Source organism: Rhododendron vialii, chromosome 2a (genome assembly GCF_030253575.1).
Source record: "Rhododendron vialii isolate Sample 1 chromosome 2a, ASM3025357v1".
Classification (NCBI taxonomy): domain Eukaryota; kingdom Viridiplantae; phylum Streptophyta; class Magnoliopsida; order Ericales; family Ericaceae; genus Rhododendron; species Rhododendron vialii.
The window spans coordinates 28,475,435-28,503,412 of NC_080558.1; the positions used below are offsets into that span (position 1 = coordinate 28,475,435).

Consider the following 27,978-nt stretch of genomic DNA (forward strand, 5'->3'; position numbering starts at 1 on the left):
TTTGTAAAATTAAACAGGTGGGGACTCTTTTGGGATATTACTAATGATATGCGATGACCTTTTATTGAAACGGAATATTTATTTATGTTGAAAATCAAGGGCGTGATAGTAAAAGACTCACTTTATTGGTGAGGAGAAAAATAGGGCATTTTGAGAAAGAAAGTGCCTAGAGAATGTCTTTAGAGCAACTTTCTTAAGACTTGGAAGTAAGGAATGGCTGTAAAAGCATGATGAGAGAGAAAGAAAATATGGGAGCGCGGGGGAAGACCCCTTTCTCTTGAGTGGAGCAGTGTATTTATAGGCAAAAGGCCATGGATTTTGAATTCAAATGAGGGAGTTATTTTCTGGGTGGGCTAGAAGTGCTTTTTCAGCTAAGCCATTTTGCAGCTATGGCTCAATACAGGCGTGGCCGACAGCTTACTAAGCCAGTCAGATCTTTTCCACAAAATGCCGTGCGGTTAACTTCAAGACTGCGTGCGGCGTTATAAGTTTTATTACGCCGGTCGGTGTAGAAGTGTTCCATGTGGTATTCTAGGTTCAGTCCAGGGCTTCTTGGGCTTATCTGGGTTTTTAGGCTAAGGAAGTCATTTATTCAAGCTCTCAAAGGTATTGTTTTCTTTATTTCATCATCGGGATGTTCAAAGAACCTCCGAGGTCCGGATTGGAGTGTCTACAGAATGTACAGCTTACAAGGGGCATACCCCTGGAGGAAAAGAAAAGGAAAAAATAGAAGATTGAAAAAAATGAGATAACCCATGCACAACCCGCATGGAGAGTAGGGTAGAGTAAGTAAAATAACAAAAGTGGCCTGTGTGTAGAGATCATAACCCCATTGCACTATCCATCTAAGAGGAAGGATAGTACCACGGGGTATGATATTTAGTGATACAAGCAGTAGAAACATGAAAGTGAACTACTGCCTGGCACATCCCACCAGGCTAGGAAATAAAATCAATAGTCGCAGTCCGAAATGACCAAATGATAACCATCACTGAGGACTAGCAGCAACAAAGCAATTTGGCAACAAGAAAGGCTGAGCAGCTACTACAGAGGAACAAGGCATGAAGAAGAGTCTCGAACCAGAGATGACGGCATCCGACAAAGGGCCCCACCTTGCACACCATGTCCATTCCATCTAGCCTAACACTCCTTCATCCAAGCCCAAGGCTCACCAAAACAAACCACTCTCAGCCAACTACCAACGACCACATACTCCAGAGATGGGATAAGCAATCCAAGACACAATTACTCCAACCAAACCCAGAAAACCAGCATAATACCCACTTCTAAAGAACAACTACTACAAAGGGAAAGGCACCGAGAAGAGGCTCGAACCAGAGATGACAACATCCGACAAGGCTACCCTCCCAAGCACCCTGAACACCACGCTCATTCCATCCGGAAACCTACACCCTAAACCTAATCCCCTAGGCTCGCTAAAACAAGAAGCGGAACAGCTCAAGGACCAAAATCAGCGCATAACCACCGAAAAGGCCACTCGAACCACAAATGAGACCAAGCTGCGCTTTTCAATCAAGCAATACCCCAATCTAATCATTGACAGCTCGCCAAGCAGCCCCTTTCAACCAGAGCATTACCCCAATCTAATCAATGACAACTCGCGAAATAACCTCTTTTAATCAGCGCTTAACCACCAATCTAGTCGAAGATTACCTCAGACCCGCCATACTACACTAAAGAACTAGGCTAGCGAAGCATAGAAACTTGGAATATGAACAAGCCAGCATAGAAACTTGGAATATGAACAAGCCAGCATAGATGCTAAAGCCTTAGTCCTAAAAATGGACAATGCCAACCTACTATCATTCGAATTGTGCCCCAAAAATGGGCAACTAATATGCTGAGTCAACTGCCCAAAGCCAGCATTAGGATTTGTAAAACCACCACTCAAAAATTCAATAGAGTACACTTGAATACAGAGGAAATTTTACCGAATGCGGAGGTAATTCCTGCTCTGTAGTCATCTACCAATTCCTATCCTATTTCTATTTCACCCGATCGGTATGCATGATGGGCTAGTGATTCTTCGATCTGTCGCCATCAAGCTTTCAAGCAGCGGGCTCTTTAACTTTCAGTCAAATGAGTTCGATCTTGGAGGGAATGAACTCGTCGGTCTGAGAAATCCACTAATGGAGGTCTCCGGTACTGGTTCACCTCCGACGTCGGGCGATCTCCTATGGTGTTCCTACCGCCGTTCAGCTCACCGCTCATCTCTACGGCTGAGGGCAGTGGAGATGTCAAATATGGAATTACAGAGCTCCAGTTTCTGCATCTCTCAACTGGGTTTCGTTACCCATCATCAAAATACCCAATCTGGGCTGTCGATGAGGAGGTGGGTTGCCGCTCAATCTTACTCCATAACCACCATTGGAGTCAAAGCCCAAATGGTTCTCAACCATGGGTATTAAAGCTCCGCTAATTTCAACACCTAATCTCGGTATGATGCAACAGTGGCACGGCGGTGGGATTCGCTCATGGGCAGATTTCTGCTCCTCACTTTGGTTCGGCATGAGTAAGGTATTCCAAAGAGGGTTATTGTTCTTGCAGTATTCGATCAAATTTCTGCACTGTTTACTTTCGGATTGAGTAAGTTGGATTTGAGAATGGGCAATTTGATAATCAGATTTGGGAGAAACCATATCTATTGTTGTTGGGTTAAGATAATAGAATTGGTACCATAATTGGGAATTTCAAGCAACTTGCAATTAGGCATTGGAAGTCCTATTTGAGGTTTTCCAGATGTTTTAGTTCTATTTTAATGTATTTTAGTAGTATGTAATACTATCCTTTTGTCATTTGTTTCGTACCCCTCTGTTAGATGAGTAGGAAACATATGTTCCATTTTCACCTAGTCCTTTATAGCCATTTGGTGTAGGCTATCTTTGTTTTTGTTTTATTTTCTTTCTTTTCCTCCTGAGATATGCCCCTTGTAGGCTGTATATTCGGTTAGCTTCTCTATTTTTTAATTTCAAGCTGATTTACCCCAAAAAAAGCTGATGGATAGGTATGTAAAATACATTAATTGTGACTCAATGGTCTTCATTAATTTTTCTCTATCTGATGATGCTTTTTGTTTACAATGTCTGAAAAAAGCTCCTTAGTATTGCTAACAAGAGACATAGGAAGGAGAAAAACAATCGTCGTACAACTGGATCGAAAACTTATGCACAACATGCCCATGAACTGGTACTTCGTATTAATTGCTTATACGATTTTTTTGCACTTCCTTAATTGTTTGGATGATATGGTCAATGAAATGGTTGTAATATAGGAGAAAAAAAATGAAGTTGGAGTTAGTAGAACAATGTTGTATGAGCCAACTCACACAAAGAAAGATAGAAAGACCCCTGTGAGTGATAAGGCAGCTGAAAATATGGTATGATAGCTTAATTTTTGCATTCAAACTGCATTACAATGTAGAGAAGTATGTATTTACAGCCAAATGGTACTTGTAAAAGCATGAGTGTTGTTATATTTATATGAATTGCAGAGAAAAATGAAGGATTTGATGGCGTCGCAACAAAGTACCCCTAAAGAGAACACGAAGGGGAAAATAAACTGGTCAAAGAATGACATGTACTCTCAAGTGATAGACGAGAACAAGCATAGTGGTCGTTTTCGAGGTTTGAGATTTGGGTACACTTCTAAAACTTGTGGCTCAACTTCCAATAGTGATGCAAGGTTGAGAGTGGCTTCAAACGAAGAAAGAATGAGAGAGAAAGATAATTATATAGTGGTGTTAGAAGATAAGTTGCTGCTTTTCTGACCCCTATGAGCTGTAATGGATCTTTGCATAAATGTTCAATTCAGGTTCTGCTGGTATGCTATTAAAGGATGCAGATTCTGTGGGGCTGCTGTATTTGGCTCCAAAGCTTAATTCTCCGTGCTGCTCCCATTGAGCATTTGAAATGTTTTACTACTGCTATTGCTGCTGTTGTAGTGTATCTCGCTGCTATTGGAAGCTGGCAGCTTGTTGTTCCCGTTATTGTTGCTGCTCCTTGAGGCTTGTTTTGCTGTTTTTTTTGGGTTGTTAATTTATAACAGGTCTCAATTGATGGATTGGTACTGCTGCTGTCCTTGACTTCGTTTTCTACTGCTGTTGGTACTCAGAAGTTGCCCAGGACAGCAATAGTATGTAGTCCTATTTATAGTTCAGTTGTTTTGTTGTGATGTAGACCTTTTTTCATTTAGTATTGGCCTATCCTTGGGGGGTTGTCCCTTGGAATGTTTAGGCTTTTCTAGGGGGCTGTCCCTAGCTGTCCTTTGTGGCAGACTGTCATTTGTTTTGTTCCTTCGGCTACTATTTTATGGTGTTATGCATGCTGCTGCTGTTTGGTGATCAACAGTCAAGAAGCTGTTGTTTTGCTGCTGTTCTATACGCTGCTAATGGTTAGGGTGGTTGGGCAACTCCTTGAGGTTGGCTCTTGGCCCTTCAAGATCATTCCATCATTTTCCTGTGGACTTCACTTTGAGGCATTCAAAAGCCCAACTTGTTGGTTAATTAGTTCCCATGTTCTAGCATATTATGGTTGTCATCCTAGTATGTAAGATATTCTCATATTGTCTCTTTCTTAGTAGTTAGGATACATTAAGTGTATTCCTTTTGCCATCTGTTTCATATCCCTCTTTTAGATGGATGGGAAACAGATGTTCCATTTTTTTCATATAGTCCTATGTAGCCGTTTGGCGTAGGCATTCTCTATTTTCTCTATTTTCTTTTCTTTTTCCTCTTGGGGTATGCCCCTTGTAGGCTGTATATTCGGTTAGCCTCTTTTTAATTTCAAGCTGATTTACCAAAAAAAAAAAACACTGTAAAATCAGTTGTTGACTTCTAGGCTAGGCAGTCTGGTTTTTAGGTTTTGACTATAACTTTATGTCTACTTGTGATGTAAAGATAAGTTTAATTTATATGTGCTTGAATTGTTTATGTCTCATATCAATTCTTTCTTCAATGACTTAGGTTCAAGATATTGCTAGTGGATTCTTAAATCAAGTTTCTCCTCGAGCAAATCAAGGGTCATATTTTGCAAGTCATGAAATAGAAGCTTCTTTAGGTAACAACCTCCTCCTCCTCCTCCTCCTCCTCCTCCTCTCTCTCTCTCTCTCTCTCTCTCTCTCTCTCTCTCTCTCTCTCAGTATATATGGATTGCATAGAGATTTTAGCTGTTATAGGAAGAATTGCATAGAGATTTCATGTACTTGAACGTTTAATTATTTACGATCAAAAATGATATGTTTGGAGATGATGTTAGGATATTTGCTCATAAGACAGCTTAGATGAACTGAAACATATATATCGATAGCTTCATCTCATAGCCCTCCAAGATGTAGGAGTTGACAGAGATACGGTAGTAAGCAAAGAGAGTAGTAGAAACAGTCCCCAAACAAAAAACATAACTTTGTTGAGAAGATAGGACACCACACACAACAGTCAACAACCACAACCCTTAGCCCTCCAAAAAAATTTGAGTTGAAAAGTGAAAAAACAAAAAATGAAGCTCTTACCTAGCTTGTAGTTCAACCCATGTAAGAGGGACTGACCAACACAACATAGCACAAAACACTGCTAATGATATATGAAATGATATGTCATTCTAAAGAAAAAATCGAATATATTATTTATCTCTTGTCAATAACTTAGGACTTGCTTTTCTTTAATTGTTTTTTCTAGTAGTGAGACTGTCAAGAAGTTAATTCCAGTGATTTGTAGTTGTGGTGTATGAGAAAAGTGATGGCTAGGTTGGTAGAGAATCTCCAGATATAGTGCGGACATGTAGATGTGTGCTTTGTTTATGCTTGTCTTCTCAAGGCGTAGTTGGTGTTATGTGACACTGATGGCTAGAAGGAAATAAATGCCTTCATTTTTGCTGAAAAATGCCTTCATTTTTCATTTTCCAAATGGACCACATTGACTGCAAGTGAGATAGCATCCTTAATCAACTTTTCCTATTTTTGAGCTGATTAGTGCATTCAGCCCTCTTTGCATCCAGAACTTCCATCTCATACAGTTTGCTTACTACCTCATCTTCATTTCCATCAACATCCTAGACCCATTAACTTGTTACAATCCAGACTTTTTGTATAATCTTGCCTGAAATTGACTGTGCAGTCTGCTCTCATCTATTTCTCTTTGGTTGCACGTACCATTTCTTCCGTTTTATGCTCATAGTTGGATCTAACTCCTATGATATTTCAAGTTTCCTTGTTTGGCATGTTTGTTTACTTATGATTCTTATGGGAGACTTTAGTGTACATTCACTTGAAGTCTGCAATTTGTTGAAGGTTAAAGATTATATTTAATTTGTTCTATTGCCATTTTTATTACAAGTAATTGGACTATCTAGACACATTTTTGTGTTGTATATATATTTTCATGGAGGTTTTGTAAAGATGACAGCCTATGATATTTTTGTGATTTTTGTTGGACAAGTTTAGGCGATGATTTTTGTGGATTATTTTGTTATGTGTTATGGGAGATTTGCTAAAGTACAAACAATGTTGATGGATTTTTTTTGAACAAGTTTTATTTTTGGGTAAATCAGCTTGAAATAAAAAAGAGGCTAACCAAATATACAGCCTACAAGGACATACCTTAGGAGGAAAACAAAACAAAACAAAGATTGAGAAAATTGGAGACCTAAGCCAAGTGGCTACATGAAGGACAATAATAATGAGATGAAGACAAAACAAATAACATCCCGAGATACATTTGTTTGCAAGCCATCTACAATGAGATAGAACATCAATCCAAAACTGAAATGAGATTTGGATCACCAATGGGAGCAGCCCAAAGATTTAACAGCATCCATTGGACTAAGTGAGGTAAATGAGGATGGAGGAACCACCGACTCCTGGAACATCAACAAAACAACAGTAGTAGAGTAATAAAATAGCAGCAGCAAACAACAAGGCAAAATAGCCACTGGACAATAGCAAGGGCTGAGTTGAACAGCAGCTGGACAGTAGCTAGACAGTAGCGGCTTACACAATTGGGAATCGAAGCGAAATAGCAGCAGCTTATATGGACTGGCATCCACAACAGTAGGAACAAAATAGTAGCCGAAAGGACCAGCAGAATAGCAGCAGTAGCTTGTTGCTTTATCACAGGTAGCATGGTTTGCCAGAAGCAGCAACAGCAAAAGGTACTAAACAAGTAGCCAAGGATTGGCATCTACACAGCTAGGGACAAGCCCCCTAGCAAAAGCATAAACTCTCTAATGGACAACCCCCCAAGGATAGGTAAATAGCAGCAAAAGCAATAGTTTGATTTTAATGGAAAGAATCTTGCCTTCAAATTTAGTGTTATGTTAGCTTGGAGCGGGGTCGCATACAACTTTGACGAGTATGTGTACATAGAAATTTGACGAGTATGTGTACATATATATATATATATATGTGTGTGTGTGTGTGTGTGTGTGTGTGTGTGTGTATATATATATATATATATGTGTGTGTGTGTGTGTGTGTGTGTGTGTGTGTATATACGTGTGTGTGTATATATGTGTGTGTGTGTGTATATATATTAGCGACAATGGAAGTGTTACTAAAAAAATGGGCTATGGCGACGGTTATGCCAACATATAGTGACGTTTCATTAGGCAATCAAAAATTACCCTCTCCCAATGGTTATAGGTGTCGCTAAACCAACCGTCACTAAAAAAAAAAAGTACCAACGCTCGACGAAACCGTTGCTATACCTCTACAGTGACAGATATATTGCAACGGTTTGGCTGACGGTTCTCCAACCGTTGGTATAGCCTAAACGATTATACCTAAACGGGGTCTATATCGACGGTTTTTGGGTTCTTTGGCTACGCTTTCGACCGTTGCTATAGAACGATTTTCTTGTAGTGGCCTAACTAGTTAGAGAACCAAAAGGAAGTACTAAGAACACTCTTGATGAGGATTTTGGAGCCTTGAAAACGGAGGTCACCACTTTGAGCATGCTTCCCCAAGTGGTGGAGGGTTTGTGATGGTGTGATCTCACAGCTCCATATGTGTTACCAAGAACAGATGCCCACAAAGGCTTTTTGGGGTTGGTGTATCTCTAATTGAGGTTGGCCATCGCGACTTGATTGACGTGAAAGTTACGCCAGGTGCCAAGTTCCCCTAGATTCTTCGGTTTGGTCACTTTGTCCCAATTGACAGCATAAGGTTTTCTATGTCCCTGGTCGAGCTCTAAAGAAAGTCACGGTTATTTTTGTCAAGGAGTTTGGTGACACTTGGGGGAAGGAAGTTGCAGTGCATAACGTGACTAGGAATTGAGGCATTGACACAAGGGTGGTACCGGACACAAAGGAACGGTCTTTACCTTTAGAACCCGCGAGTTTGTTATGCATTGTATCAATGACAAGTTGGTAAGAATGCAAGTTGGGTCTGCCGTGGTGAGTTGGACAACCCACGTAGGTCCCAAGAGATAATATTTTGGGAATATTGATGTGGTGGGCCGAACCGAAATTGGGCCTACGGTTGGCCTACGAAAGGGAAGTGGGCGGAGCCAGAGTTTAGGCTCTCCTGGTTGGCCCTGCACAAGTAGCCTGGGCTGAGACCTAGCATGGCAAATAGCACAGCCAAGCGGATGTGGGCCAGATCGAAGGGTCCGACTCACTGGTTTACAGTCTGATTTGCTGGTCCAACGTTCGAGTCTTTGGGTTAGGTCTATTGGCCGGGTTGGTCGGTCGACTCGGTTTGACCCATGTAGAGGCCACGTGGAGGTTCCTCTTGTTGTTTCCGGAGAAGCCTGGAATGTCTAAGAAAGAAGGCAGTTACCTGTGACGTCACGGGCATGTGTCGTGCGTCACGGTTGTTCCTTGCTTGGAGAGCAAGTACAATGGCCTATATAAGTGGAGGGATAAACCCTAAAGAAGGTACGCACCCCTGCATCACTCTAAAGTACTCTCTCTCTCTCTCTCTCTCTCTCTCTCTCTCTCTCTCTCTCTCTCCTGTATTCTAACTTGCTCGTCAAAGGGGCGAGAGGTGACCAACCACCTCACGCCTTGGTGCAGGTTCGCAACGGAGCAGAGGAGGGGTGATCCGGAGAAGGTTTGAAGAGAATCCAACACCCACAATTGGTGCCGTTGTCGGGGAATAATTTCCCTATACATTGGTTTCTTGCAAATTTCGGTGTTTCTTCTTTCAAAACGGTGGAAATCCACGACGGCAAGAGGCCATCTGAAGCCATGGGCGGTGGTGGCATCAAAGGACTCGATGGTGCCACCCTCTAGGCCCAAATCTAGGCGTCTAGTAGAACGTGACTATAGTTCTGGGGCTACTCTCTCGGATGAGATTCCAGTGGTCTTGAGAAGTGACCCTTAAGTCCGAGAATATCTTCTCCAACTTAACAACTGAATGTCCAAGAAGGACCGGATGATCAACGCTTTGCGGAAGGATGTTCAAATGGCGGCCATGGTAATCTGTCTCCATTCTCCATCGCCGAGTCGGGACCGTTATCGGTCGCCTTCTCTGCGACAGGCTGAGGGGAGGAATGGTCAGGTGAAGGATCGCCTTGGCAAGCGGGTGGCCCCGTATGATGAGAAGATCCCGAATATCTCTCCGGACCGATCCCAGCCGCGAGGAGACTTCTGAGATCGCCTTGCCCGGCCTAATGAAAATTGCCAACACGAGGTCCCGGAGGAGAGCTCTAGCTCGTTCTACAACTTGGCCTATACATCAAGTCACAAAACTGCTGTCGACCGGCAGCGCGAATGATGGGATCGCGTACAAGAGGAGTGCGCGTGGCGTCATGACCAAGATCGATATTACAGTCACGAGCGATCTCCTTCCCGTGGTCATCGAAAACATTGCCACCAGGAGGACGTTTATGAGAGGCGCCCCGCTTGGGCTGCAATCCTCTGGTAGTGGTTCCTACAAAGGTTCCCCCGACTATATTGGAAATGGTGTTAGAGCAGCTGGTTTTGTACCTGTTCATCGACGCGATCAAAAACGCTTGTTCGCCAAAAAAATTTACGGCACCAAAGTTTAATCAATACGACCCGAAGACAGAGGACGCGGTTGGCCATCTGATTCATTATCAACAGATGATGTCTCTCCACCATGTCGACAACCCGTTAATGTGCAAGACGTTTTTTTTTTTTTTTGGTAAAATAGTTTGAAATTGAAAAAGAGGCTAACCAAATATACAGCCTACAAGGGGCATACCCAGGAGGAAAAAGAAAAAAGAAAACAAAACAAGAGTAAATAAAATTGTCTACGCCAAATGGCTACATGGGCTAAATGATATGCGATGTTTCCAATCCATCTAATAAGAGGGAAGGAAAACAATGCCATAGTGACTATAACAAAATAGGATAGAGTGAACTTGGAAGACCAAAAGGTCCAAGGTACAATCCCCCATGGATTTCTGGATCTGCACCTCACGAAACAAGGTCTAAACCCAGATAGCTGTGAGAAACCACGGCTTAAACTCTCTTTGACAGTAGCCTTGTATTCTGCTATATAACGCAACCTGCTAGGCAGCAATCTGCTGGACTGCACACAAGCTGCAACAGTGAAACAGTAGCAACAAAAGAACAACCACAACACTTGGAGCTATCTGGGTTTAGAAACTGAATAGAACAACAGCACACAAAACAATCTGCTGTAGTTGGGCTGACAAAACAGTAGTAGTCCTTGGTACCTCAAAGATTAAGCCAAATCTTTTGTATCCAACAGTCCTTAGTTCTATATGACCATCTCCAGTTATGGGTATCTGTAAACTCATCCACATGATGAACCTAACAAATTAGGCTCCTAAAGATCAGCTCACGCCAGGTGCATCTACAAGCCGAAGAGTAAAGTAGGGAATGAAGAGTAATCCAGGGGCAAGCTCCCTAGTAAGGCTTAAACATCTCAAGGGACAACCCCCTTAGGTAACTGCTCCACTCAACCAATGCATTACCACTCATCCAATAAGAACAGACACAGTCACTCATGCCACACAAAGAAACAAACGGGACTTAGAGCAACAAGATCTCTTGGGTTGTGAAGATGCAGTGCAACAAGTTGCTCAGCAGTGAGCCCTTAAGGCTTGAGTGCCCAGTAACTAAACTAGGCCAGAGGTGATGTCGAAGCCCATTTAGCCCAAATGATCTTGAAATGAATTGGGCTGACGCACAGAAACTTGAGTTCGGCCCAAATAAGCATTTTATATTTTTCAGCCTAATACATGTGTTGTTTTTGTTTTTCTAGGTGCATGCTTGCTAGCATTGGTTTCGATCCCCACGTGCTGCATATAGGAGTCCCCCATGTGCTGCATCAGGATGCCCATAATATTTTCCCAAAAAAGGATAAAGAAGCTTTCACACTTTTTTGGTAATGAACATTAATAAAACCCAACTTTTAATTCCTTAAGACATATGAGCCAGCCACATGCTCTTTAATTTTCCATGCAAAGCCCACTAAGGACCACACATCAATATATTAGTAATTGAAAATCCCAACAGCACCGTAAAATGATAAATGATATAGCTGACTATGGCCCCGTTCCGGAACTAAAAATAAGTATTTATTTTATAAAAAAGCAATTTCAAGCTAAGAAATAATGTATTTACGCAAATAATTTTCTTAGCAATATGGATCTTGTTTGATAAATTTCATCGAGATCTTTTATACGGTGCAAAAATAATAATAAAAATAATTTTTTATTTAAATTACTTTTAAGTTTGAAAATGTAAAATAAATACTTATTTTTTAAGAAGGTGTTCTGAAACGGAACCTAAGCTCATACACACTTATCCCAATGCCATATTCTCCCATGGGTCATAAACCACTGGTTTGGCAGCCATGGTTTTCAAAAACCGGCTTTGAGATGCCCAGGCTCACACAATACGTGAGCTACTCTCTGTTCTTCCCCAAACGAGAGATGGAACCAAAACCAACCACCAGTTTGAGTAGTCCATGGTATACATAGTCGGTTTTGAGATGCCTAGTCTCAACAAGAGTGTGATATCCAGTGCAAATCCGACGGATTGAAGAACTCAAAACCCATAGAACACACCAGTAAATCTTCCCTTTGTCGTGCCTAGTCAAGGCTGGAATAGTAGCGGACGCCACCATTTCCGGCGAGCTAGGATATATCAGCGCCGACGTGGTCCTCCGCCGTGTAAATTGCCCACAACCAGGTAAGCTCTGGAGCAACCTGCTAATCCCTCTACTGGCCGAGCACAATTCCGGCGAACAGATCGAACACGTAGAACTCTTGAGCTCCGTCCAGAAAACCCCTAAATAGGGCTGATTAAAACCTAAACCCCAAAACAGAGGGGTCCAAACACTGCAGATCAATAGGAATGGAAACCCACCTAGCAATTTCCCCTTTGCTTGTTGCCATCCGACCCTTCGGCAAGATGTGGTGGCTAATATGAGACCCTTGATTTGCTGATATTCTCTCTGTAAATTCGTGGATCTGCTCCTAGCGGAGAAAGTATGGTGTATTGTTCAAATGATGAACAAATAGCAAGTAGTGATCTGATTAGAGCTTGAAAATTACCTCTAAATCAGATTGAACGATAGAGATTTGCTGGGGGAGTGCATTCTCTCTCTAGGGTGTAGAGAGAGAAGCTCTCGACCCTCTTGACAAAGTACAATTTTGCATTGAGAATCCTGCAATTTGTTCCCTTAGGAAAGGATATCCCATATATATGCGAAGTATTACAGTACATGAATAAACTAAGGGCTTAAGTCATCGAGCAAAAACTCAGGTGAGAGTCGGCTCCTGCAATCAAATTTTGGGAGTTATTCATACGTATAAACTGAAACAGTATGGGTGATGCCCACTGACCACTCGGAACCGACGGACTCGTTCATTCATTAGCAGTTGTAGCCAGCACTTGTATGCTTGCAAGAAATAGTAGAATCTGGGCCAAAGGTATAAGCATATGTAAAAAGATCTCTTGAAAGAGCTTTACTCTTCAAACAGATTCCTTAAAATATGGCAATTCGATGGAGATAAATAAATAAATCATGGGAGGACTTATTTTATGGTTGGATTACCAACTCCACCGCCGAAGACAATTTTTAATAAAGGAACGCCCATGTTTGGCTCTGAATTACCGTGACAATATGCGCACCTTGCTTGCTTCGGTGATCTTTTTGGGGATTTGGCATGAGTTCTTCTCGAAGTTTGCACCCACAATTTAGGTCCCTGAATTCACTCGTGGGAGCCAATGCAGCCGAACAAAATCACCAGAGGTCATGGTTTGTGCTTTTTGTCGAGCACATTGAGTGCGAGTTTTCTAATGCTTCAATTCTCATGTTTGACATTAGGAGCAATTTAAATAAATTTGCAGTTATTTCTTTCTTAGAATCAGTTATTACAATAACTAAATCATATGAGATATGTGTCAAAAACATTTATCAAAAGAAGCTTATGATCGCTACTGGCCATTAGGCAACGCAGTCTAGCTAGTCGCATAAAATTTGGATCCTCCGAAATCTTGGTGGGCATAATTATTCTTCTTCTTATAGTAATCCACAAGATTATGTGACTAATTCCAACGTGGGACATGCTTGCAACAAGCGGTAATTAATTAAAATAAAGAGGTAAACGAGGAACAAGACTTATCTTGTAGTAGGATAATTTTCGTTACCAACTCCACTGTTGTTCAAGCGCGAGAAAAGTCGATGCTCGGGCTTGAAAGGCGACATGCGTGCTTGAAATTTAATCCACTCCGAACTTATATTCGGGAATCATGGTAATGGAACAAAATTGTCGAGAGCCGTGGCTCTCTTCTTCTTTTTTCTTCTTTTGTTGAACAGGCGGCTTTCCGTTGACAAACTGAAATAAAATGGGGTCGGCCATTGGCCGCACCACACACTGACAGAGATTCCATTCATCTTAAACTAGCAAGTCCACCATTAGTATGTATACGCGTGAATGGGCTTTGTAAAGCATCAATGTGCTTAATTTGTTTTATGAGAGCAAAGCATATCGAGGTGGTTGAAACGTATTTCTAGGGAGTTGAGACTTGTCTTTTTGGCAGGCTTGTCCATTGCATCTGTGTTGATGAATGCATAAGAACTTCTTCGTTCTAGATCAACTTCGAATCATTCAGTCCGTGTGCATGCCGATTCGTATGGGATCTTGCTGGAAACCATCTAGTTTGGAGAAGATCATTGAGAGAACAAATCGTTCCCACAGACGGCGCCAACTGATGAAGTTGTTTTGGATCACCTCCAGAGGTGGGGTTCCTCAACCGTCCATCTGACCCTCCAATTGATGAAGTGGCTTTCGGCGAGCTCGATCAGCGACCTGCAAAACAAAACAAAACAAAAAGCTATGGGCACCGACGTGGCTGTCGCCATCACCCCTTCGATGCCTAAGTCAATCGATCTGTTTTAGAAAAGAGTATGGACTGAGTATGAGTTTTTTTTTTTGGGTAAATTAGCTTGAAATTAAAAGAGGTTAACCGAATGTGCAGTCTACAAGGGGCATACCCTAGGAGGAAAATAAAAGGAAAAAAAAGAAAAATGAAGAAAGTGCGATAAACCATGCACAACCCGCATGGAGAGTAAGGTAGATTAAAGTAAATAACAAAGTGCAATGTAATTTGTTATCATACTCCATTGTACTATCCATACTGAGTATGAATTGTGTAGTATTGCATACCTTTCTCTCTCTTATCGAGGTGGTGTCTTTATATAGGCATCTTGGAGGAGTCTCATTAGGACTGGGACCTTTAGGTCTAATCCGTTTATGACGGACTTGGATGAGCTTAGGAGTGTCCTCTCTAGCTTAGGACTCTTTGATTCTTATCTAGACCAAGAGTCCTTATGACATATGGGTTCTTCAAGATTATCCCTTGGGATCTGTAGGCCTTATTCCTTCGTGTGGGATAAGGCATTGGTTGTTTTGGGAGCCCTTTTGACTGTATGAGTTTCCCCCGTAGAGTAATTCATAATAATTGGTTTCGGGTAGTTAGTTTGTCATTCCCTTGGTGATCCAGCCCTTAGGCTGAGCTGGTTGTCACGTTTGCTGAGCTCACCTCATGGGTTGAGCTCGATGTTCATATGAGCTGCGCTCATGAGCTTACCTCTCCCTTGGGCCAATTAGTTGACGCTAACCCTTATGGGCTACCAATAGGATATGGGGAGAATTGTTGGGTTGAGGATGGAGGCTGCAGCACTAGTATCAAAGAAGGCGATAACTGGTATGGGTTTTTCATATTTCCCAAGTAAGATTTTGACCTTGGCTAGGGGTTGAGCCATCATGATGTTTGAGAATTCAAATGTTTGGATTTCATAGGGGAATGAGTCAGAATCATCAGAAGAATCATTTGATTCTGACGAATCATCTGAATCATCAAAGGTAAATGCTAGGACTGCTTAAGCTATTGCTTCATCATCAATAGAAAATAGGGATTCAACATCAGCATCTTCAAGATCATCGTTAATGAGAGCCAAAGAACTCACCATTTTGTCTCTTGCTGCTTTATTTGGACACTGTTTGGCATAGTGCCCATTCTTTCTGCATATGTAGCAGTGATCAAACTTTCGTTGCCCTCTGAACTTTTTCTTGAAAAATTTCCATTTTTTCTGGCGTGAAAACATGCCAGATTTAGAAAACTTTGGAAACTTGCCAGGAGATTAGAACTTCCATTTCTGAAAGTGTTTGGATTTTCGATATGAAGGATTGCAAGTGCACTTCTTGTCTTTGCACTTTATAGATAAGTCTGGCCGGTCACATGCTTTGCCAAGAAGTTTTCCCTGTTCTTCAAGAGTTCTGAGGAATTTTTGGTGATTGCACAGCTTTTCCAAGGCAATCAAAGAGTGCTGGTAAATGCTACCAAGAGATGTTGCATTCAACATCAATCCTTTTGTTTGAAGTAACCTTGTTGTCTCATTTTCCAATGGTTCAAGAAGGGAATTGAGAAAGGCTTGCTTGAGGTTGACATCATCCATTCCGTTAAGAAGATAAAATCTCTAAGACATACGGTCATAATGGATCTCCAAATCTTTTCTTTTGAATGAACAACACTTCATGCTAAGATATTCCTCTCGAACAAACTCCTTTGTGTTGTTATGATCTCCAAGAAACTCAGTATGTAAGCTTGAGATGAATTGATCAAGTGTTGGCAGTTGTTTAAACTGTAGTTGTCGGTACTCACCAAGAGCCATGTACCATTGACGAAGACGGCCAATGAATTTTGCTGTACACTTAGTAATGACATACTTAGTGTAGCGTTTGGGGAGAGCATAACAGCAGTGCAACAAGCATGAATTTCATAAAGCTTATCCAACCATTTTGATGGGGAAATATTATCAAAAGAGAAACCTTGGGTAGGAATATTAGAATGTAAAAAGGAATCAAAGGTTGAAATTTCAGGAGGTGTGTCAAACTCAGGGCCTTCTTCAATGATTGGATCTTCGACATGTTCCTCGGGAGAAAATTTTCTCGGTTTTCTGGGTTCATCATGAAAACAAAATTGGCATAGAATCAGTGGATTTAGTATCCGAATTGAACTCAATTGTTGGTTCAGGAGATGGGGTTTTAGGTATAGTGGCTAAGGTATGTAGGAGCGTGGAGAGATTTTTGAAAGGGCTAGAAGTTAGCTGAACCGTTAACTGGGGTGACTTTGAATTCGAATCAGATGGTTTAGAAGGAGTAGAGGTAGTTGGAATAGAAGTAGAGGTAGATGGTGGAGAAGCAAATGTTGGAGGTCGGATAGGTTTTATCTGGGGCTTTGGGAATGGAAGCTTTGGTGGAGATGGTCTTTTTGGTGGAGGGAGGAAAGTTGATGAGCTTCCAAAGATATTGGAGCTTGACTCACCAAATTATGAGGTAGGGTTTATGGGTAAGGGTTGAGACATTTGAGGATACCCAAAAAAACTTTGTTGGGTGTAAGATGCGAACATGTCAAATAGGCTTTTTTGCTGAGAATACTGCTGAGCTTGACATGATTGAAGTTGGTTCTTTAGATGCTTCATTTCAGCATCCTTTTGGTAAAAGGCTGCTGAAAATGCTTGGTTGGCATATGCCATTTGGAGAAGTTCTTAGTGAACATTTTGAATCTTCTGCTGCAAATCTCTGATAAGAAGTTCCAAAGATGATAACTTCTTATGGACGACATTCTCCAAATTTTGTTGAGAGTAAGCAATTTGGAGAATTTTGTTTTGAGCCAGAGAATTAGCTGACTGCCAATTTATTACTGCTTCTACTGCTGACATTGCTTTGGTGCTACCATCAGGGAGAATGGCAGTAGAATCTAGAATTTTATGATGGTGAGTCGTCCTTTCTTGAGAATTATGGAATTCCAAAGGGGGAAAATCTACTTCAGTCCAAGAAGAAAATGGGGTGAACATAAAACACCCACTGGATTGAGTTAAAGGACCATCATTAGAAGGAGGTTGAGGAGGAGGTGGAGATTTACAAGGAGTGAGAGGTAAAGGAGAGAATAGTGGACATTGATCTTTAGAATCTTCCTCATCTTCTAGAAGACTGTCTTCTAGACACTCATCACTGTCACAGGCATCAAAATAACAATGGCCTGTTTCTGGATTTTTGAAATAGAAAACTGGAAGGCCACTGGGTCCAAAATATTTAATTGGAAGGCCAGATCCAGAGCCATCTACAAACATATCAATCCTTGAGGGAAAAATGACAGGATGGGGGGAGGATGAGGTAGAGGCTTCTTCTGGGAATGAAATCTTTACTGTACCATCAAGTTTTGGGATGAAAAGTGGATTTGAAGATTGAAGAGGTATGGGCTTTTGTTGGTTTTTCTCATAAGCTGTAACCCAAGATTCTAGGAGAAGCTTGAGAAGCTCAGATCGAGAAATTTGTCGTGGAAAATGGGCACAGGAAGCTTGGTGAGGTGCGTTGACAGTTAGGAAAAGTGCTTCATCTGTGGAGGAAGGTAATGACATGTCTAAGGCATGGTTTTGAAGGCGATAGGCCATTTGGTAGTGGCGGGTTGTTGCGTATGTAGTGGAAATTTGGGAGGCACCACCAATTTGAACTTACACCTTTAAAGCTGTTAGTAAAGGGTTGAGAACTTCTCTCTCTAGGAATAGAGAGAATGCACTCCCCTGTGTTATTCATCTGATTTTGCACAAATCATCCCCAAATCTGATATAGAGGTAATGTAAGCTCGGATCGGAACTTCTCAACTTCTGGATTTTGTTCTTCAACAACCAATTTCCACGCCAGGTGAATGGAAATCATCACTCTAATCCAACAATCTAGCCGTGGGTCTATGCAATCTCAAAACGGAGAGATCTAGAGCTAACATCCGATTTCTTCACCTGGAGTAATCACTCTATCAAGCTAGAGCATGGGTTTTCAACCCTAATCTCCCTGATTTCTTCTTAAGAACAAGCACTGGCTAATCATGATGGGAACCACTCGTACAGATCTGATCCAGCTCCATCAGGCGTCTTTTTCTCACCTGTTCAAGCTCAACTCGCAATCAAATGGGCGGTCATCATTTCCAAGTCGGAGCTACCGAGGGTCAACCATGACCATAGCTTTGAGTTCGGATCCTCATGGGTAGGAGCTTAATGGGTTCGTTTCTGTTCTACCGGGCCTCGTCGGAGATGATGGTTCCTACTACCTCATATGTGCTCGAACAAAGGCACAGCAGTAAGGCCAAATCTCCAATGAATTCTGGTTGTACAGAGATCCCAGAAGGGCTAAACCTCCAACAGCGAAGTATGATCTGTTGGTATGAATTTGTGCATTGGGTAGTTAAAGTTGACTGCAAATCCTATTAAAAAGACCTCAATGGAGTTTGTGTTGCACATTGAATCTAGGTCTTTAATTTGGGTTCACTGGTTGCACTAAATTCTTACTTATTTGCTTTGGCCAACCTATCTAGTCACTGCTTCTGCACTAATTTCGTGCAATTCTACAAAGATTGATGCTTGCATGAGCTTTCTATACTTGTTGGGTATCAATTTCATTACATAGCGCTAGTGGCGCGCATTGGTTGTAGAAGTTGGATTTGTTGCTGGACTTTTGGGCCAGTGGTCTGTTAGTATTTATAGTTCGACCTAGGTGCTGCAAACACCTCAACATTGTGATTCATGCTTAGTTTAGTTACTAGGCTGATTGCCCAATTGGGGCTCAACAGCCTGGTTTAGTTACTAGGCTCATTGCCCAATTCTGGGCTCAAATGCCAACATGTTGTGGAGCTCTATTAAATTCCATGATTCTTTGATTCTCTAGCCTGGTGCTTTAGCGTAGCGTGGTGCGACTGGGTCTGTCTTCGACTAGATTGGTGGACGTGCTTTGATCGAAAGAGCTAGCCTTGCGGGCTATCATTGATTAGATTGGTGGTGGTGCACTAATTGAAAAGGGCATATCTTGTGGTTCCTCTTTCTGTCCCTCTTTTAGATTATGGCGAGCCTTGGTGATTAGGTTGAGGGTGTAGTAGTCTGGATGGAATAGGTGTAGCGTGCAGGGTACTTGGGCAGGTAGCCTTGCCGGATGCCGTCATCTCCAGTTCGAGCCTCTCCTCGGTACCTAGTTCATCTGTAGTAGCAGTTCTTTTAAAAGTGGGCATTATGCTCGTCGCTCGGATTTCGGTTGGAGTATTAGTATTGTGGTTTGCTTATCCCTTCTCTAATGGCTGTGGTGATTGGTAGTTGGCTGAGGGCGGGTTGTTTTCTGGTGAGCCTTTGGGCTTGGATGAGGGAGTATTAGGCTGGATGGAATGGGCATGGTGTGCAGGGTGGGGCCCCCTATCAGATGCTGACATTTCTAGTTCGAATCTCTTCTTGGTGCCTTGTTCCTCTGTAGTAGCTATTCAGCTTTCCCTTGGTGCCGATTTGCTTTGCGACTGCTTCTCCTCAGTGATGGTTATCATTTGCTCATATCTTACAGTAACTATTTATTTTATTTCCTAGCCTGGCAAGATGTGCCAGGTAGTATTAGCTCTCATGATAGTCTACTCGTATCATTTCTTATCATACCTCGTTGTACTATCCTTCTGCTTAGATGGATAGTGCAACGGGGGTATGATCTCAACACACATAGTACTTTTGTTATCTTACGTAATCTACTTTACTCACCATGCTGGTTGTGCATGAGTTATCGTACTTTTTTCAATCTTCTTTTTTCCTTTTCTTTTCCTCCTGGGTATGCTTCTTGTAGGCTGTACATTCGGTTAACCTTTTTTTTTTAAATTTCAAGCTAATTTACCAAAAAAAAAAAGCTGTTAGTAGATGAGGATCTGCTAGTGGCATGTTGAAATTAGGATAAAAGGTAAAGACTACAGTTCCAGCATTTAGAGTGGTTTGAACTGTAGCAATACATGCATGCTGGTACTGTATAAATATGGTATCTACCAGAGCAAGTCTGGAAGTAATAGGTATACCTTTTCTGCCATGGAAAGTAATAGCCAATCTGATTGCTCCAAAGTGAAGATGAGTAAATCCTTGTTGTTGCCAGATGCGAGGCAAATCAATTGGGATTTCCAAGGGTAAAAGTTGTTCAGCCTCTATAGCTGGTATGAAACACTGATCAAACTTGGAGGCTTGGACATACTCTTTTACAGAAGTTGGTCATTTTGTGGAGAAGAGTTGGGTGACGGTCTTTTTACAGAGGTTTGTGGTCTAACAAAGGCATTATAAGGATTTAGAAAAGGGAGATCAGTAAGGGGAACATTACTATCATCAGGAAGATATTTAATTTCGTACAAGTACTCAAGATTAGAAGAAGAAACAGAGGAATTTCTGTTGGAGGACGATCTTAAGGGAACAAGAGATGGTGTGGCAGAAGAATGGGTAGAAAACAAATAATTCATTCTTTAGGTAAAAATCTGGGTTCATCGTTTCCTCATATAGCAAATCTTTTTCTTTCAATGTGAGATCTTTAACTAATTTTGATCAATGAAATTTTGTATACTAGGGTAGATAAACCGAGACACACTGGTTACACAAAGGCCAAAGTCTTAAGATACTTTTAACCCACTGATACAAAATTCTTTAACCAAAATAGTTAATGAAGTTTCTAATGTGGAAGATCCTTAGAAGGCAACCACAGAGCATACGCTTCAATTTTCTTTTAGAAAAAGATTTGGAGTAGTTTTGAAAAAGAAGTTCCCAGAAGGGGTTTAAGCTAGAATGGACAACATGGCTCTGATACCAAATTGAGCAGACACAAAGTGGGTACAAACACAAAGTAGGTTAGGATCAAGGGAGAGAGAGAACAATAGAGAGAACACAACACAAGGAATATCTTATTGAAAACACACTGACGGTGGGGAATACTCACATGATGAGTTACTATTCTTAGTCACATACCTACTACACACTTACGACAACATACCTTACCTTTACCACCACTCAGGAAGGTTCCCAGAATGTGACTTACAATTACACTTATGACATACCAATAAACATAATTTTTAGTTGGGTCAAATCCATGTGGGCTAGATTTCATGTTTATTGGGCTTTTTAGCTTGAGCCCTTCGGCTTGTGCTGGGCTCCTAGTGCTGACCTTAGGAGGTTATTCTATCCCTATCAGACCTGGATATATCTCAAAGCCTCGCTTTGCACGAATAGTCATTCCAAATGAACCAATGCGTGGAGATTGAGATTTGAATCCATCATGTTGACAAAATTCTTCGTATCGGAGTTTGAATAATTCAGAACATCACCTCTGAAATCTTTTATTTTTTGGATAAATCAGCTTGAAATAGAAAAAGAGGCTAACCGAATATACAACCTACAAGGGGCATACCCCAGGAGGAAAAGAAAAGAAAAGAAACAAAAATTTGAAAACATAGGCCAAGTGGCTACAAGTTGCTAGAAGGGAGCACTATCGAATGTTAACCTCCCATCTTCGAAGAGGGAAGAGAAACAAATGGCAAAATGACATAAATCGGAATACATTGGACCAAAACATAGCAACCTCCGCTTATACAATTCTGTCTTGATTTAATTGGGGACTTGAATGACCTGATTCTCCTTGATATTGGATTAAACAACATCATAATGCAGCCCATAGATGCACTCAAGTGATATGATGCACAAATAGCATGATCAAGAGCAGCTTCCAAGTGATATGATCATGAATACAGTTGATGAAGTTTGTAAGGGCTAACCATGTGATTGTTCCCTCTAGATGCATGTAAAGCCCATGGAGATCCCTCCCATGGAGAGGCAATAAAGTTAAAAAGAGAGTAAAATTTAGTTCAATGGAAAGCACTAACAATAACAAAAATCGTAGACAACCCCATACGGTTAGGCTTACAAAACACAATAGCTCATAAATTTCACCATCCGTATATACCACATGAAACATCAGCAGAAACATGAAAAAGAGCACACTTCCTGCTATTATGGAACATGTTAACTTGTGAACCAATGAAGCCGTATGCAGGTCCTATCATGTATAGCTGTGAAAGGCATAATACATCACAAGAGCTGAACAAACAATCAGATACATATGGGGTGTTTGAGAGTCTACTTTTTGGCTTTTGGGATTATGATTAGAATGTATTTTGTATTTGGTAGAGTGTTTGGATGATATGTGCAGAATGCATTTTGCAGCAGGAGTTGTGTTTGGGAGATATGGAATGAAAATGAATTATGGATTGATTTTTTACTATGTTGCCCCTGGTTATTAATAATGGTGTATAATGTATATAAATAATATTTTAATCAAATTTTTTAAAATTTTCTTTCGAAATTGCTTATCAGTGTCACACTATTTTTTTAATTATATTTTTATTATTCAATTATTCTTTGCTCTTACTTTTCCACCAATAATGTTTTTATGTTTTAAATTAAAATAATAATTAAGTTTAAACCAAAGTAATCAAAAAACCAAACACTCAACATTACAGAAATTGAGAATCTAAACATTACAGAAATTCGGATTAAAAAAAATTACAAAAATTGAACAAACATATTACAACACCCAAGAACTCATCTAACGGATACGGTGAGCAACAATCCAATCCCGAATTGAAGTCCTTACATTTTCCATGTCCTGATCATCACCAACGAACACGTTTCCATGTTGACCATTAGGTGCCATAGTTTCCAAACTAGCATCTGAAGGCAAGAAATTAGGTCGCCGATCATAAAAGCCAAAAGGAATATCGGGCATGTTACTCCTTATGAAATTGTGGATGGCCATTGTTGTAGTTATAAGATCTCTCTGCGTTTCCATGGAGTACCCAACGGGAATGTCGCATACCAAGGGCCGAAACGCTTTCCATACTCCAAAGGACCTTTCTATGGTGCACCTAAGGGATGAGTGAATTTTGTTAAATTTTTCATATGCATTCCTTGGTACGGCTCCATTACGCCATTTAGGAGTATGATATCTACAACCCTTGTCTGTTCTAGAAAACCTCGAGTATTTGGATACCCGGCACTCATTGTCGATTTTATTAAAACCAAAGTGTACAAGGTGGTCCTTCTCAGGAGAGCCACACTTCTATTACTTCTATTTATCAGGTATATATCTTATTCTTTGGTGGACTTTCTTCGAGCCTTGTGTGATCCCAATCTTTATAGTGTGATTCCTTGTGAGGTGAGTGCTAGTGCCTCATCCAATCTTTAAGAGAGGATATAATAAGTAGTGGGGGCATATTGTGAGATCTAAGGAGGGAGTTGGTGGAGCCCTGTCCTAAAACATGAGTGAAAACAAGAGTGGGAGCTATGAGATTTTTGAGGGAGTTGGAAGTGAGGCCATAGTGTAAAGGACAATATTCATGTTCTTGATCTTGTGCTTGAATTTACTTACCTACTTTATCATATGAGGTGTCCTTGTGTTTAGGACATTCTGCATTTGTTCTATGAATTTACTTGTCAATGTTGCTGGGAGTTGTAGGCATTGGAAAGTACATATGTGAATTGTTCTTCCTCATTATTGTTGGCCATGAGTAATTGTAGATCTGGATAGGTTTTTCCCTATCTTGTGATGGATCTTGCTTTAGTCGAATATGTGAGGTGTCCTTGTTCCCAAGGCATTTTGTATTTGATCTTCTGATTCTGAATGTCAATGCTGTTGGGCATTTGTATGCTTTGGATTATGCTTATGTGATGTCCGAGATTTGGCTAATTTGAGTAGTCCAATTTTTTTTTTTTTTTTGGTAAATGGAGTAGTGGTCCATTGTATCCTTACTCTAAGCAATGGTAGGCTCAACTAGTGTTGTGTTTCCCTTACAGTTGGGTTGGCTTTTGTTCCTACCCTAGGGGGGTTGTCCCTTGGGCTATTTAAGCCTTTCTAGGGGGCTTGTCCCTAGCCTTCTTTGATTTCTCTTGGTCCGTTTTGGGCCTGTTTTGAAGGCATTGGCTGCACATGTTGCTGCCTTTAAATCTCATTGTGCTGCTGTGTACAAGACTCTTGTATTATGCAACTTCTGCTATGTTGTGTCATGCATAGTTGCTGCTATAGTTGCTGTTCAATTTAGGGGGATCAAGCTCAGCTCTTGCTGCTATAACTGGTGTCCAAAGCTGCTGCCGTTTGGGAGAAGTTCATGCCACAACTGGCTGCTGTTCAAATTTGGTTGATGCTGGCCAGATTTCTGTTGTACCGAGCTGCAGTTCAATTTTGATATGTAGCCCGGTTTATGGGTTCTGCCCCAGGTGGAGGGCTGCCCAAGTTCCGCTCGTTTTGCTTGGGGGAGAGTCTATTCTCCCCACATCCCGTTCATATCTTGTGTTAATTTGTATTGTCTTATCGTGTCTGCTTTCCTTCCCTATTGTAAGATGGTCTGAAAACAACGTGTCTCATTTTCCCTATGTAGCCATTTGGCGTAGGCAAATTTTTTGTTATTCTATTTTATTTTCTTTTTCCTTTCCTCCTGGGGTATGCCCCTTGTAGGCTGTATATTCGGTTAGCCTCTTTTTCAATTCAAGTTGTTTTACCCCAATAAAAAAGTATGGAAATAAATTTAAAAAACTTATACAGGATGCAATAATTGGTGGACTAACCTCCTCGTGGGGCCAAAAAATTGAACTCTGGGTTCCTTAAGCAATCATTGAATATCCTTGTATCGTGTGCACTTCCCTTCCATCCCATTAATGCAAAAGTGAAACACATATCAAAATCGCATGCCGCCATAATATTTTTTGTTGGATATCCCTTCCGACCAATCCATCGCAATAGCTGCTCTGAATCAGGATAGGCCTTTATGTGAGTGCCATCAATTGCTCCAATGCAATTCTACAACATACATGCATGTATTAATGCAAAAGATTAGGACGGAAATTAGGCAGATTACATTAAAAAAAGTGGACAAGGGGAAAATTTAGGCAGAAAATTACCGCAAAATGTGAATAGTATCTGCTGTTCCCTAGTATTTTCGAATGCACCTCTTCGCGAGGCCATGGCCAAGGTTTAATCCACTCGATAGCCATGGTGTTAAAGGAATGTAGTACATTATGGAAACGCCTAGATATGGTCTCCCCTGAATGTTGGAAACGCTCTTGGGCATTTCTATTATTTGCCCGTTGGCCCACAATTCATAAAAAGATAGCCACCTGCTCTTGCACTGAAATTCTTTCCCCCTCTTCCAACCCATACCACCTCTCCAACAAGTCACAAAGTGCGAAAAAATTGGTTTTGCTTATACGAAATGATTGATACATACGCTTAGGGTGACCCACGTTCAACTCAGCAACCCATGCTGCACCAGTCAATGCAGATGTACGACAAGGTTCTTTGCCCTTGTACGCATCATTATGAAAGTTTATAATGCCTTGTGCAGCATCTATTCTCCTCTGTTGCCTTGATCGAGTTTTGGGGATGGGAACACTTGATCCTTCTTCAGTAAAGTATGGATCCCAATTGTATTCATCCACATAGTATGGTTCTTCATCAGCATACATATCTTCATCATATATATCATAGTCGTATTCTTTGTCTCCATCCATTTGAGTAAAATCAGGAAAATAGAGGATGAAATTGGGGTGATAAATAAAGGATGGATTGGTTTCAGGTATGCTATCTCTTTTTGGCTAATCCTATACTGCATATATAGAGGCCTAAACAAAAAGGTAAAGTGATATGGGACAGTGAAGATGTGGATGTGGTAATACAATCCAAAACAAGCAATAGCTCCCCGTGAACAATGCTGGGAATAGATTCACTGTGAAAGGAAGAAAACAAAAATGAATACATCAAAAGTTGACAGCAAATCACAAGTGGTGAAGATGTGGATGTGATCATACAATCCAAAAAAAGCAATAGGTCCCCGTGAACATTCAACAAAATAGCAGAGCCTGTTGTAGGAAGAAATCAAAAATAGACATCAAAATTGACAGCAAGTCACAAGTGGTGTATATAAAAACCAAATATGCAAAACAGGAAAAATAAAGTGATCACTTGATTGCATTACATTCACCATAGTACGAGAGCACACCCCTCCCCGAGGGGTGCACTCCCGCTATCCCGTCTCTTTCCTCTTTGGGTCGTTCACTCACTTCCTTGTATGCTGATGTCCCCTCACGCTTTATGTGCTTCCGAGGACATCGCTATTAGTCCATTCACTCCCTCCTTTCAATAAGCCATCTGTTCCGCTACTCTCGGGCTTAACGACTATTTAGTCCCTTCGCTCGCTATAGAAAAAGAACGAGAGCCAATACTTCTATTGGGCCTATAGGAGATACTCTAGTTGTTGTCCTGGCCCTCGCCCTCCTGGGGACCACTTGTTATTCTGATCCGCCTTCGGGCGGTCTTCTCAAACGGCGAAGCACCAAAGTGATCTCTGTTGCACCCCTATTCAAGTAGAATCTTAACAATTCCCACTTTGAAATTCAGGACCAATACAGTTCAAACTACTAAAAGGCCCTTCAGTCAAGGCATCCTTGTTGAACACCAAATCAAGTAGAATCTAACTGTTATACCACTTGCAAAATCAAAAGCCCCTATATGCTAAACCACTAAAAAACCCAATTAGTTAGAGGATTCCTGTTAAACTCACATTCAACCAGATTCTAACCACCACAGGAAAGATCAGAAGCCAACCCAGGTCAAACTACTAAACACAACCTAGAAAACAAATCAATAAACGAAAGCAATTTCAGATGTGTCTCATAAATCAGTACGGTAGACACGAGCAAAGCTACAACAACATAGTTCAAAATAACATAAACATACCAGCCAAACCAACTTCTAGACTCAAAGAACATAAACTTAAATAAACATTCAACATTATTCCAACACCACAGGCAAACAAACTCGGCAAGCGGTTTGACCATACTTGTTAAACCATCACGGGGCAGGTGCAAACCAAGTTTTGGCAAGGTTAGCTGTTATGCCCTATTTAATTCTTGTGTGATCAAGTGGTACATCCTAAGATCGTTGGGGCACGACATGAACATAGCTTGGATTTTACTATCCTTGAAAAGGTTAAAGCCTTGTGCCCATAACTCAGCATTGGTGTTGAACTCATGAAGCTCTGATAACTTGTTTGCGCATTCTTTCATGGTAGGAATCTCGGCAGCAGCACGCTGAACAAATGGAGAACTACAATTGCAATGACGAAACTGACACTCATAACAAAGGTGGCCAAGCTAACCGACAAAGTTTTATCCCAAAAGTAGAACTCGAATGAGGGACGAGAAGCATTCATCAACATTAATAGCATATGTGTCAAAAGGATACTTCATCATAAGAATCCAAATAGCACCAAGAAAATACTAGGAAAGGTAGAGTGATAGTTAACTCGAACGTCAAAAACCATAACAAGTCAATGGTACAACATACTTCACAGAAAGCATATTACGACACAATTCCAACAAGATTTAGCTAGGCCAGTGAACTAGATGTAATAAAAGAAACAACTCTCACAGAAACTCATTTTGAATTTCACCAACCATCATAGGTATGACTAATCTCTTTCCAAAACCAGTTTCAAATCTCGTTGTACACAGAACAAAAGATCAACGACTACACGGTAATTAGGAATGATTAAATCACAGCCTCTGTACGCACAACCTTGGGGTATTACTCAACAAACCAAGTAGACTATGATCGTCTGTTTTAGATTTTAAATCACAAAC

The 27,978-nt window shown here is 41.0% G+C and overlaps 1 protein-coding gene and 1 long non-coding RNA gene across 2 annotated transcripts; one reads left to right on the forward strand and one right to left on the reverse strand.

The window, feature by feature from the left end:
* Positions 1-3,213: 3,213 nt before the first annotated feature.
* LOC131316469 (uncharacterized) lies at positions 3,214-12,734 on the forward strand. The gene is made up of 3 exons (XR_009197131.1): positions 3,214-3,397; positions 3,512-4,437; positions 4,982-12,734. It is a non-coding gene; the product is annotated as an uncharacterized LOC131316469 (long non-coding RNA).
* A 12,167-nt stretch (positions 12,735-24,901) lies between these two features.
* Positions 24,902-25,529, reverse strand: LOC131317377 (uncharacterized). The gene is made up of 2 exons (XM_058346933.1): positions 25,240-25,529; positions 24,902-25,138 (listed from the first exon to the last, which is right to left on the reverse strand). Exons 1-2 carry the CDS (start codon positions 25,330-25,332, stop codon positions 24,902-24,904), a joined length of 330 nt encoding a protein of 109 aa, XP_058202916.1. The 5' UTR covers positions 25,333-25,529.
* Between the last annotated feature and the right edge of the window lie 2,449 nt (positions 25,530-27,978).